Source organism: Dipodomys merriami, unplaced genomic scaffold (genome assembly GCF_024711535.1).
Source record: "Dipodomys merriami isolate MVZ:Mamm:240054 unplaced genomic scaffold, mDipMer1.0.p SCAF_11, whole genome shotgun sequence".
NCBI classification, from domain to species: Eukaryota; Metazoa; Chordata; class Mammalia; order Rodentia; family Heteromyidae; genus Dipodomys; species Dipodomys merriami.
The window spans coordinates 43,423,503-43,436,773 of record NW_027202382.1 but is presented as its reverse complement, the minus strand read 5'-3'; the positions used below and the strand labels follow the sequence as shown (position 1 = coordinate 43,436,773).

General features: G+C 46.9%; 1 protein-coding gene across 9 annotated transcripts in view; it reads right to left on the bottom strand.

The window, feature by feature from the left end:
* The window catches only part of Sptan1 (spectrin alpha, non-erythrocytic 1), a 75,026-nt gene that overhangs the window by 16,393 nt on the left and 45,362 nt on the right, over positions 1 to 13,271 (bottom strand). For 6 of the 9 annotated variants that reach the window (XM_070014762.1, XM_070014766.1, XM_070014767.1 and 3 more), the window contains 14 exons: positions 11,961 to 12,065; positions 11,530 to 11,553; positions 9,597 to 9,632; positions 7,601 to 7,648; positions 6,849 to 6,940; positions 6,435 to 6,579; positions 6,165 to 6,346; positions 5,339 to 5,438; positions 5,026 to 5,223; positions 4,801 to 4,947; positions 2,325 to 2,428; positions 2,064 to 2,226; positions 1,710 to 1,724; positions 17 to 148 (listed from right to left, as the gene is read on the bottom strand). In XM_070014762.1, the coding sequence (XP_069870863.1) occupies positions 17 to 148; positions 1,710 to 1,724; positions 2,064 to 2,226; positions 2,325 to 2,428; positions 4,801 to 4,947; positions 5,026 to 5,223; positions 5,339 to 5,438; positions 6,165 to 6,346; positions 6,435 to 6,579; positions 6,849 to 6,940; positions 7,601 to 7,648; positions 9,597 to 9,632; positions 11,530 to 11,553; positions 11,961 to 12,065 (1,491 nt within the window). The remainder of the gene's footprint in view (positions 1 to 16; positions 149 to 1,709; positions 1,725 to 2,063; positions 2,227 to 2,324; positions 2,429 to 4,800; positions 4,948 to 5,025; positions 5,224 to 5,338; positions 5,439 to 6,164; positions 6,347 to 6,434; positions 6,580 to 6,848; positions 6,941 to 7,600; positions 7,649 to 9,596; positions 9,633 to 11,529; positions 11,554 to 11,960; positions 12,066 to 13,271) is intronic. The other 3 variants (XM_070014764.1, XM_070014759.1, XM_070014765.1) reach the window with 1 other exon arrangement.

Genomic DNA, 13,271 nt, shown 5'->3' with positions numbered 1-13,271 from the left:
CCTGGGCTCAATGTACCTTGACAGCGTCCTCGCTGCCGGCGCAGGCGCCTCGCTCGATGAGGGAGTTGCCCATGTCGATGACGCCACGGATGCGGTCGGCATTGGCATGGAGCTCTGCCTCGAAGGCCTGGTGCTTCTGGTGCTTGCTCTGAAAATACCAAACCACCTTTCAGGGCTAACTCTTGGAGGGCATGGCTTTAATGCAGGATGGAGGGTGTGGTGGAAACTTGAAAAGAACTGTTGTTGCTTACAGGTGGTAACCATGGGAGTGTGAGGCAGTAGGGCTGGGCCTGTGGGAGCTCAGTGGAGGGTGTGGGCAGAGGACAAGGGGTGTCCACCAACTTGGGAGTGGGACAGGGAGTGGCTTTGAAAGCAGCTGCAGCAGCTGGCTGGGGCAAAGACCTATAATTATACACTTTAGCATTATGCAGCAGATGTCAATGCCAATTTCGGTTTTGGGGCTACTTGTTGCCAACTTCCACCCATGCTGTTATTCCTTAATAGCCAGAGGCTTGGACAGATACCAGCATGGACAGCTCATCACCCAGGGCAATCATCTTTATCCAGCTATACACACTGGATGGCCAGTCATGTTCCCCTGATGAAAGGAATAGTCTACAGCTGCTGCAGACCTGGGCTTTACTGGCTGTTGATGCAGTGGCTGTCATTAGTCAAGGCTGCTATCAAAATGCAGCCTGATGGGAGGCTGGGATTTATTTTTGCTAGGAAAAGAGCGGGCTAGGGGCTGTAAGCATTCATTAAGGAGTACATCGTGCTACAATATTGTGAGAGACAATTGCAAGGACACAGCGGCTGTAGCACAATTCTGGGGGAAAACACTGGGCAGGTGAAAGGCACAGGGTCTCAGGAGCGTTACTGGGAGAAGTAAAACTAGGAGATAAAAAGCAGTAAAGCTGAGGAGGAATTCTGCATCAAATGTTTCATTTCAGAGGCAGTAACTGTTACGAGGTGGAGGGACAGCAGTTTCTGTATCATTTCTGTATCATGTCCTCTAAGCTCCCATCCAAACCTCAAGGCTGAGAAAGGGTTTCCTCAGCCACAGTCCTAGAGAAAGATCCAGTCTCCCCCTGGCCACAGGATTCAAACCCTAAGTATTCACTAGAGAGCTTCGTTTTGTTTCCACTCATGGAATACAAATTTGAGCTAGGTGTTGCTGGAGACATCTTTCACTGCCTGTTGGGCAATATCCACTGTCATCCCAATCTCTAGCTCCTGACTCTCAGGCTGGGAAGCAGACCTTGCCTCTGCAGTTCCCAGGGCCAGCATCTCTGGGCACCTGCCTGGCTGTGCGGTGGATTCTCTTGCCAGGCTAGACTGACCCTGCCTATGACACCATGAGCCATAGCAAGACCGAGCCAAAGCTTGTATAACGTAGCTGATTATTCCATCTTCAAAAGAAGCATCCTTTGAAGGAAAGCTGTCAACTACTGCCCCTCAAATCAAACACTGTACAGAATTTGTCTACATGATGAACTAGGGCAGGGAGGAGGCGTGCAGGCTGATTACAACAGAGAAAGCCACACCCCACAGGGACACTTGGATGGCGGGTGATGAAGTATTAGAAATGAAAAGGATGGATGAAGAGACACCAGTGGACCATGTGTGACCACAGTAACAGTGCTCTACAGAGAACACAAATATTGGAGGCTCATGTATCTATAACTCTTAAAAGCATAAAAACAACTTACCAACAGCTTGGAAAGCTACAAAAACAGATTAAAAGACAAGAGTTCAGTACACAGATGTGAACATGTGTCAGCTATTAAACAGACATTCTTCCCCTGGGAAGCTCAGCACCTGGGAACGGTTTGGGGTGGAGGTGGGGATTCCATAGACTTGCTAGAAGCTATGGCAGCTCTCAAATGGCTCTGAACATTTACTGGGACTTTCCCAATAGCTTGGTTTACTGAAATACTTTCCATTGGCTTCACCGTGAATTCAAGGAGACTGTTTATAGGTATGTTCCCTTTAAAGACGTCTTAACAGAATCTGCTCCCAATTTGGGACTACTTCAGGACGAACACTCACTCAGGTCTGCTCACCTGGATGTTTGTAGGATCCTTATAGGACTCATCGCTGGCTGTCTGCAACTTTTCACTGATCCAAGCCTCGATCTCATCCACATCTCGGCTGAATTGCTGCAGGGTCTGAGACTCTCCAAGCTTTGACCTTTTTTCAATCATCTGGGCTTTCAAACGGCGCCACCTGAGAGAGGGAAGCCAGGAGGCCAGCTCTGAGCATCACCTACCATGGAGGAGGGCACACAGTCTCTCTGTTGGAGCTGGAGTGCACAGGACACCCACCTGTCCAAGACTTCATTGCGACGGCTCGCAATGTCTCCCTTGGCATAGTGACCAGCAGCGACGAGCTGGTCAGCAAAGGCCTGCAAGGCTGCAATTTTCTCCTCCTATGGATAGACAGACACGGTTTAGACGGGGTGCAGCCGGGTCCTCCTAGACTGCTGGTCTTCAGAAGACACCGGTTATTTTGGGTGACTGGGAACAAACTGGTGGCAGGATCATAATACACCGATACTTTAGAAGCAGGAGTGAGCTTGATTTTCATCATTACGAGAGTACAGTTTAACTCAAGACTTGAGGTCACCCTGAGGTGGACAGGTGCTAGACACTAGCAAATGTCTCAACAAATTAGGCTTCATAACAAGAAAAGATTCAATCAGATTCAACAAAGCAGTTGAGAAATTATACTTTGTTCGCTATGTTCATATATTCCCTTACTGATCCATAAATTTTCCTTTAAAATAATTTTCTTCTGCCATTACTACTTATTAATATATCTACCCACCTACCTATTATTTACTTTTTTTTTTTTTCTTGCTGGTCCTGGGGCTTGAACTCAGGGCCTGAGTGCTATAAGATTAGTAGTGCTTAGCCAGGCTCTGGTGGCTCACACCTGTAATCCTAGTTACTTAGGAGGCTGAGATCTGAGGATCACAGTTCAAAGCCAGCCCGAGCAGGAAAGTCCATGAGACTCTTATCTCCAATAAACCGCTAGAAAACTGGAAATGGCACTGTGGCTCAAACGGTAGAGCACTGGCCTTGAGCTGAAAAGCTGAGGGACAGCTCCCAGACCCAGAGTTCAAGCCCCACAACCAACCAAAAAAAAAAAAAAATTAGTAATACTCTACCATTTGAGCCACAGTTCTAATTCTGGCTTGTTGGTGGTTACTGGTAATAGCAGTTACATAGACATTCCTACACAGGCTGGCTTTGTGCCATGATCCTCAGATCTCAGCCTTCTGAGTAGCTAGGATTATAAGCATGAGACACTGGTGTCCTGCTTATCTATTTACTTTTTTTGTTTTTTGTTTTGGTTGGTCATGGGGCCTGAACTCTGGGCCTGGGTGCTGTCCCTCAGTTCTTCAGCTCAAGGCTAGTGCTCTACCACTTGAGCCATAGTACCACTTCCGGCCTTTTCTGCTTATATGGTGCTGAGGAATCAAACCCAGGGGCTCATCCATGCAAGGCAAGCTCTCTACCACTGAGCCACATTCCCAACCCTATTTACATTTTTTTTGTTGTCAGTTGTAAGGCTTGAATTCAGGGCCTGGGTGCTATCCCTGAGCCTCTCTGTGCTCAAGACTAGTACTCTATCCCCTTGAGCCACTTCCGGCTTTTTCTGTTTATGTGGTACTGAGGAATTGAACCCAGGACTTCATACACACTAGGCAAGCTATTTTACCACTAAGCCACATTCCCAGCCCTGTTTACTTTTTTTTTTTTTTTTTGTTGGTCATGGGGGCTGAACTCTGGGCCTGGGTGCTGTCCCTCAGCTCTTCAGCTCAAGGCTAGTGACCTACCACCTGAGTCACAGAGCCACTTCTGGCTTTTTTCTGCTTATGTGGTGCCACGGAATCCAACCCAGGGCCTCGTGCATGTGAGGCAAGCACTCAACCACGGAGCCAACTTCCTAGCCTCCCTGTTTACTTTTGATTGATGAATGGATTGCTGTGGTGAAGGCCAAGTGCTCCATTAGTGAACTACACCCCTACCCAACCCAACATTAAAAAAATTACACATGTACTTTTCCTGATGACAGAAGTATTGCATTCAGACATACAGTGACTATACTGCCTTTTTTTTTTTGTCGGTTGTTGGGCCTGAACTCTGGGCCTGGGCACTATCCCTCAGCTCTTCAGCTCAAGGCTAGTGCTTTACCACTTGAGCCACAGTGCCACTTCCGGCTTTTTCTGCTTATGTGGTGCTGAGGAATCAAACCCAGGGCTTCATGTATGCGAGGCAAGCACTGCACCACTGAGCCACCTTCCCAGCCCTACACTGCTTTTTTTTTTTGGGTCCGGTTGTGGGGCCTGAACTCTGGGCCTGGGCGCTGTCCCTCAGCTCTTCAGCTCAAAGCTAGCGCTCTACCACTTGAGCCACAGCGCCACTTCCGGCTTTTTTTTTCTTTTTGCTTATGTGGTGCTGAGGAATTGAACCCAGGGCCTCAGGCATGCAAGGCACGCGCTCTACCACTGAGCCATCTTCCCAGCCCTACACTGCTTATTTTTGTAATCAATATTTAGTTGTTACTTCTTTTTGGTGTTGCTGGGGCCAGAACCCAGGCAAGCACTCCACCACTGAGCTACACTTTCAGCACACATGAAGTATTTTACTTTAAGGAAACTGGCAATGCTATCTAGCTAACACATCATGATTATTTATTCTAATCATTAAGAAAACCAAGGAGAATTAGGAAAGAAATAGAAAAGATGTCAATTAGGAAACATCCAAACTAAGTTTACAAGGAACAGGGTCTTACCTGGACATTGATAGCTTTGTCAAAGTCCTCGTGTTTTTTAATCAGGGCCTCCACACTGTCCAGTGAGTCTCCTTTGTCTTCAGTGTTAAGGAAGGCCTCGCGGGCAGCCATCCAGTTCTCAGCTTGCTCACAATCCCGATGAAACAGCTGAAAGAACAGAATGGAAGGTGAGAAGCCCAAGCCATTGGCAAAGAAAATACTAATTGGGACTCAAAGCATACGTACCTGCAATTCAAGGCACTGGTCCAGCATCATCCTGCGCTGCACCCAGGCCTTTTCCAGGTCTGTCCGTTCCTGGTCAAGAATGTCAAGTTTCTCCTTGATCTCTGGGCTGGCATAGTGCCCATGAGCCAGCAGCTGCTGCCCAAACTGCTCAAATGCCTGGAAAGTGCCAGCTCTGGCATCAATTTCTGTCCGATGTTCCTGCCAAGAGGAGGGAAGGGATTAGATAACTGGCAGGAGATGCCCAAGTTAGTGTCAACCACTGGCTTACAACAAAGGGTGGGGGTGAGGCCACTCAGCAAGCAGGTCTACCCACCTGGTGTCGCTCCAGCAAAGCTTCGGCTCCAGTGACATCTTTTGCTAGCTCATCCGAGGACACCAATCCCCGTATTCCATTGATCCAAGACATGAGATCCCTGGAAACCAGATCAGCAGAGGACCAGCTATTATATGTTACCTGGCAAGCAGGCTTTCTGCCCAGGAAAACAGACTCAGGGCCACCTTTGCTGCAGGAAGCAATTCCAGTTTTCTGGTGGTTAATTAGAGATAAGAATGTTGGGAGGCTGGGAAGGTGACTCAGTGGTAGAATGCTTGCCTTGTATGCATGAGGCCCTGGGTTTGATTCCTCAGCACCACATAAACAGAAAAAGCCGGAAGTGGCATTGTGGCTAAAGTGGTAGAGTGCTAGCCTTCAACTGAAGAGCTGAAGGACAGCATCCAGACCTAGAGTTCAGGTCCCATGACCGACCAATAAAAAAAAAAAAAAAAAGGACTCTTTGACTGGGCTGACTTTGAACTGTGATCCTCACATCTCAGCTTCTTGAGGAGCTAGGATTATAGGCATGAGCCACCAGTACCCACTACCTTCCAAGTTTTATAAACCAAAAAAGTAGTAGAAAAGACTAAAGTTTAATTATAGTAAATAAAAAATATATCTAGGGAAAATATGCCAGTAGGAGATCAGTGTGGATCCCTGTGCACACACACGTGCAGGTATATACATACTCTAGGGAGGAGGATACTTGTTTCTTTGATGTTTTGGCATTCAGTAGTCTATTTTATATTGAGCAAGTATTGCTTCACAACAAAACAACCACTACAAAGGTCCCACTCTACATATCTGAACCATGTTCATCTTTTACCTGAAGTCACTAAGAAAGCGTTGCAGGTCATGGGAATCGCCCAGCTTGGCCTTGCGTTGGTCCGCACGCTTCCCCAGGCTGGTCCAGGCCTGGTTTAACTCAGTGCATTTCTCCTTTAGGTCCTCTGCGGACTCAGGGTGAGACTGGATCAGGCGTTGGGCCGTCTCCCCGAGGGAGTTTACCTAGAGAAAGGAAGTGGTGAGAAAGCAGAAACAAGGGGGCTCTGCTCTGCAGAAACGAAAGCTTCACTCTGACCCTGGCCTTTCGCACCTTGTCACCGAGTGCTGCCAGGTCCCTCTCGAAGCCCTCGTGCTTGCGCTGCAGGGCCTGGACACTGGCTAGGTCGTGGCCGTAATTGTCGGTGTTCAGAGCCTGGTTCTTCTCCTCAATCCACTCTTTAGTTTCGTCAGCATCTCTGCATGAGACACATGCAAGTTAACAGCCAGAGTACAGGTGCCCAAAGCCACCAGGAAAATAGCTTCAGTGGCACCAGTTGATGGCCACTAACAGAGGGAAAGACAACGAATTCATCTTCAGCAGTATTGACCTTGTATCAGGTGTGCTTAGGTGACACAGTCAAGATCAGCAAGACCCAGCTGTTAGGCTGAGACCCTGGTCTGCTAGTCAGGGTGTGAGTGAACAGTCCCCACTTCTCCCTGCCTCAGCCAGGGGTAGGCCCCTTACCTGTGGAACCTCTGTACTTCATGGGCACTGCCCAACAGCTGGCTTCGCTCCTCAGCCAGTTGCTGCAGGGACCGCCAACGCTCGTTCAACTCCTGCAATAGGATGGCAGTGTCAGCCCTATTCCCACTCTTCGGGGGCCTGTCCACAACTAGGCCTGGGAAAATGGCTAAACTGGAGGAAGTGCCAGGGTCCCTATGGCTTGCTGTTTCCAGGCATCCTAGTTGAATAAATTACTACACAGAAGAGCAACATTCCACAGAGTCAAAGGCAGCTGTACCTGATGGCTTGAAGACCGCTTGAGTGCCTGACTGAGGAATGCCCTCTGAGAACAGCAGGAGAGCCTAACTTGTCCTCACTCTTACCAGCTTGGTGCCTGGTATGTGGCACCTACTTTATGAACAACTGCTGAGGGGACAAATGCCAAGAATCTGCTTTCCAACACTTGCCCAGCTGCATCCTCAGGCCAGGGCAGATCTGAGTTGAGTGTAGGCATGTGTGAGAGTTGGCAAGCAAGGCAGGTGCAGCTTTCCTGTGGACGGCCGAGGGAAGGCCAGCAGTACTGCTCAGCATTGGTGAGGCTGGACTGAGAAAGCTGACCAAGCCTCTCTGCATGAGAAGGCTGGTGTTTACCCAGGGTGTTTAGGATGTTTAAAGGAAAAGTCTCCTGGTAGCCACAGCTTGTCCCGTGATGAGAACATGAGCTCCATTGTGGACAGAAAGGGAGATCAGGGAAGCTCATCACCATGTCTTACCTTGATGGAATTGAATGTGGCCACTGTGTGAACCATAAGACGGGCAGACTGGAAGGAAACCAGGGGAAACCAATGAGATATTTATTTGTACACTGAGAGACAGAGATCTGAGTTGCAAGTGCTACGGATTAGGTTTTGATGGTCAACCAAAATTACTTTAAGGGACACTGGAAACATCTGGAGAGGCATTAAGAAAAGGATCAGCCACCAGAAAAAACAAAAAGAGCCCACATTCGCAATCAGACCCAGCTCCATTAGTTTATCTGACATCGTCTGACCAGAAAGCAGTGACGACATAAAGCTAGGTGGACAGAAAAAGCAGCTCACAGACTAGGGGCAAGTAACATTTTCTTATCCACACAAATTAGTTAACAGGGAGGTAAAGTTACTGGGATGCTATTCTGTCAGCATGCTCCTTCAGGAAGAGCACATTATCAGAGGGGGAAAAAAAGCCAGGAATTAGTTTTCTTCTCAATGGTGTAGACATTTCCCCAAGTCTAAAAGTACCTGGGAGCTCAGAGTTCACCCAATTTATGTGAAAGAAACTCCCACAGATGCTCCCATGAACTTCCAGGTATAGGTATAGAGTCTTCCAGGGAAAGGTATAGAGTCTTAACTCTTAGTTCTTGCATGGGAAATGGTGTTTTCTTTTCCCCCTATTTCTTCCTACTTGCCTCCTGCTATGTTAAATCTTCATTAAAACTTTAAAAAAAAATGGGACTGGGAAGTTGGCTCAGTGGTAGAGCACTTGCCTTGTATGCATGAGGCCCTCGGTTTGATTCCTCAGCACCACATAAGCAGAAAAAAAAAAAAGCCGGAAGTGGTGCTGTGGCAAGAGGTAGAGCGCTGGCCTTGAGCTGAAGAGCTGAGGGACAGCACCCAAGCCCAGAGTTCAGGCCCCATGACTGGACCTCCCCCCCCCAAAAAAAAAAAATCAAGGGCTGGGAAGGGTCAGTGGTAGAGTGCTTGCATGCATGAGGCCTTGGGTTTGATTCCTCAGCACCACATAAACAGAAAAAATCAGAAGTGGCACTGTGGCTCAAGTGGTAGAGTGCTCGCCTTGAGCTGAAGAGCATAGAGACAGTGCCCAAGCCCAGAGTTCAAGCCCCATGACCAACCAAAAAAAAAAAAAAAAGATTATCTATCTATCTATCTATCTATCTATCTATCTATCTATCTATCTATCTATCTATCTATCATGTTCTGGTACTGACACTTGAACTCAGGGCCTGGGCACTATCCCTTAGGTTTTTCTGTTCAAGGCCAGTGCTCTACCACTTAAACCACAGCTCCACTTTCAGCTTTTCTACAGTTAAATGGAGATAAGCATCGAATAGACTTTCCTGTCTTTGCTGGCTCTCAACTGAGCTCCTCAATTTTCAGCCTCTTGAATAGCTAGGATTACAGGGGGTGAGCCACTGGTACCAGCTTTTAGGCACTTTGATTTGTTTTTGTTTTTTTGTCGGTCGTGGGGCTTGAACTCTGGGCCTGGCCGCTGTCCCTCAGCTCTTCAGCTCAAGGCGAGCGCTCTACCACTTGAGCTACAGCACCACTTCCGGTTTTCTGGTGGTTTATTGGAGATAGGAGTCTCATGGTCTCTCCTGCCCGGGCTGGCTTAGAATTGCGATCCTCAGATCTCAGCCTCCTGAGTAGCTAGGATTACAGGCGTGAGCCACCAGCGCCCGGCTGGGACTTTGATTTGTTACAAGTATTTTTCTTCTTTCATCCTCAGTCTTTATCCTACTAGTATCATTCACTTGGTTGGCCATCCTATTAAGGCCATTCCTGACTACAAGGTGCCTCATAAGGGGTGTTCTGACACTGACGTGACCCTTCCCTACAAAGGATTTGAACAAAAAGCACTTTGTTTCTATGTGCTACATATCACCTGGAGAAAATAGAAATACCAAGTGTAAGGAGAAGCCCCCTACATAAGTCTAGGGATGACCAAATCTCAGGACAAGCTAAACAATCAGAAAAAGGTAGGAGTCCTTACCTTCCATGGGGAGGCTGTCTTGGAGTCGGCTTCATCCTATTCAAAGAAGGACGAGTTTAGACAGGAGAGCAGAGCCATCATACCACATCAGTGACTGGTGTGCCCATGGCACTCCAGATAAACTGAACACTGCTGTGACTTAAAGCTGACTGTGACGGGCTGGGAAGGTGGCTCAGTGGTAGAGCGCTTGCCTTGCATGCCTGAGGCCCTGGGTTCAATTCCCCAGCACCATATAAGCAAAAAGAAAAAAAAAAAAGCAGGAAGTGGCGCTGTGGTTCAAGTGGTAGAGTGCTAGCCTTGAGCTGAAGAGCTGAGGGACAGCGCCCAGGCCCAGAGTTCAGGCCCCACGACCGGACCCAAAAAAAAAAAAAAAAAGCTGACTGTGACTAGCAACAAACCCAAGGCTACTTGAGAGGAATGATGCAAACAGAAAATTCCAGCAAAGGAGAGAATGAGGAGTTTTAATAAGAATCAGCAAGGTGCTAGAGGCTCATACTTGTAAATCCTAGCTACTCAGCAGGCTAAAATCTGAGGATCATGGTTTGAAGCCAGCATGGGCAGAAAAGTTTTCATGAGACTATTATCTCCATTAACCATTAAAAAAATCAGAAGTAGGGCTGGGAATGTGGCTTATTGGTAGAGTGCTTGCCTAGCATGCATGAAACCCTGGGTTCGATTCCTCAGTACCATATAAACAGGAAAAGCCTGACGTGGCACTGTGGTTCAAGTGGTAGAATGCTAGCCTTGAGCAAAAGAAGGTCAGGGATAGTACCTAGGCCTTGAGTTCAAACCCAGGAATAGCAAAAAACAACAACAAAAACAAAAAACAACAACAAAAAAACCTGGAAGTGTAGCTGTAGCTCAAAGTGGTAGAGCACTACCCTTGAGCAAAAGAGCTTGAGAACAGTGTACAGGCCCCCACCCAGTTTAAGCCCCATGACCAACCAAAAAAAAAAAAAGCCAGGCAATGTGGCTGATGCCTGTACTACTACTCAGGAGGCCAGTCTGGGCAGGAAAGTCTGTGAGATCTTATCTCCAATTAAGCACAGAAAAAGCCAAAGTGGTATTGTGGCTCCAGTGGTAGAGTGCTAGCCTTGAGCCAGAGGAATTCAAGGACAGTGCCCAGGCCCAGAGTTCAAGCCCAGGAACAACAACAGCCACAAAAAAAAAAAAAAAAAAAAAATCCAAAACCCAAACAAACAAATGAACAAAAGTCAACTTTTCTTTTTTTTTTTTTTTTTTTTTTTTTGTTAAATTGTATTTTATTTTATTTGAGAACATACTGTACAGAGGGGCTACAATTACATGGGCAGAATAATGCATACATTTCTTACCAAGCATTGCAGCCTCCTCCTTTGTTTACCCTTCACTTCCCTTCCAACTTTTCTTTATGCCATGTTCATATGTTTTGTTAAAAGAGGTTTTTAAAAAAAAAAATCTAATAAGGTGGGTATTGGTAGGCTCATTTGTCTAATCCTAGTTACTCAGGAGATATGAAGATTCCAGCCCAACAAGAAAATCCATGAGAGTCTTTTCCTATGTGGTTAGCCAGCAAAAAGTTGGAAGTGTGGCTCAAGTGAAGATTATAAGCCTTGAGCACAAAAAACTAAGATAGTACCATGCTGAGTTCAAGCCCAGTACTGGTAATCACTCACAAAAAAATATCCCTTTCAGAGGCTGGGAAAGTGGCACAGTGGTAGAGCGTTTGCCTTGCATGCCTGAGACCCTGGGTTCGATTCCTCAGCACCACATAAGCAGAAAAAATAAAAAAGCCGGAAGTGGCACTGTGGCTCAAGTGGTAGAGCACTAGCCTTGAGCTGAAGAGCTGAGGGACAGCGCCCAGGCCCAGAGTTCAGGCCCCATGACCAGACCCCCCCCCCCAAAAAAAAAATATCCCTTTCATGCTCAAGTTCATGGAGCCCCTTCAACTTACCTTGGGCATCATACCATACATCTCCTGCAAAAGAAAGGGAACAGTTTTAATAAGAGGAAACAGACACATCTTAGAACATACAATATTGGCAAATCTTAGCTGAGTAGGAAATACAGCATGCTAGCTGTATTTGTCAAGTATTAATGTGCAAAACCTTTCAATAATGGAACTCATCACTTTGCCTTAAAGAACTAAAGAGTTAACAACTCTCACAGCATTTAATAGGCTCAGGGAAATTCCGCACTGAAGCCTCTGGGTGAAGGGGAAGGGATACTGGTCAAAGAAATTAAAATGGATAGGGCACAGAGAGAACTGGATGGAGTCACAACTCTGTACTAGGGAGATGCTGTTGTGGGGCTAAGTTGGACACAAGAAGGAACCAAGCTGATCCCTGATTCAACTAAGCCTCACTCTAAGACAGAGGCACACACCTGCTGTTGCACGGCTTGCACCTCCTCTGCCATCAGACCTTCAGACTCTAGGTCTTCAGCCACCTTGTTGATGTCCTTCAGCCGGGACTCGTTGGCCTTCAGATCCTTTAAAGTAAAAGCTACAATAACTACACGGCAACAGCAAGTGGAGGGAGAGGAAGGCACAGATACGCAGAAGCAATGTGTGAACTTATGGAGATTTGCTCTCCAGTTATCATCATATGAACTGTATCTCTATACATCTATAGGTCTAGAACAGAAAATCCTAACAACAAAGGAATAAGAAAAAAATGGAGTACTGGAAGGAATCTCACTCAAATTTACTTCATTAACATAGGCCTGGCCAGATACAGATCATTAAAAAGCACTTTTTTAAGGCTGGAGGTGTGGTTCAAGTGGTCGAGTGCCTATCTAACAGGTACATGGTTCTGAGTTCAAAACAGTAACTGACTAATGGTTCAAGGTAACAAACTATGTTGGAACTACACACAACACTATAAATGTATTAGTGCCACTATAATGTACATTTTGAAATGATTAACTTTACTATGTGAAGTTTAGCATAATAAATCAAAACAGCCAGGCACCAGTGGTTCACGCCTGTAATCCTAGTTACTCAGGAGGCTGAGCTATGAGGATCATGGTTCAAACCAACCTGGGCAGGGAAGTCTGAGTCTCTCTCCAGTAAACTACTCAGAAAAAGCTGCAAGTAGTGCTGTGGCTCAAGTGGCAGAGCACTAGCCTTGAGCCCAAGAAGCTCAGGGTCAGTGTCCAGGCCCAGAGTTCAAGCCCAGGACTCAGGGGAGGGGGAGGGAAAGGAGGATCAACAAGTTTGAGGCCAGCAAACTCAATCTCAAAAGAACAACAGGAAAAAAGTATCTTACATCTTTTTGTATAATGTAAGTTTAGCAAAGTTTTGTTTTTTCCCTCTTTTTTTTTTTTGTCGGTGTGGGGCCTGAACTCTGGGCCTAGGCGCTGTCCCTCAGCTCTTCAGCTCAAGGTGAGTGTACTACCACTTGAGCTATAGCACCACTTCCAGTTTTCCAGTGGTTTATTGGAGATAGGAGTCTCGGGGTCTTTCCTGCCTGGGCTGGCTTTGAACTGCGATCCTCAGCTTCCCAAGTAGCTAGGATTATAGGCGTGAGCCACCAGCACCTGGGTAGTTTTGTCCACTCCCCACCTCGCGCCCCCCCCCCCCCCGCAGTGCTGTAGATTAAAGTGAGGGTCTTATACATGCTAGGCCAGCATTTCACCACTGAGCCATGTCACTAAACAAACAACCCTGTAGGAAAAACAACATTGCCTTTTTTT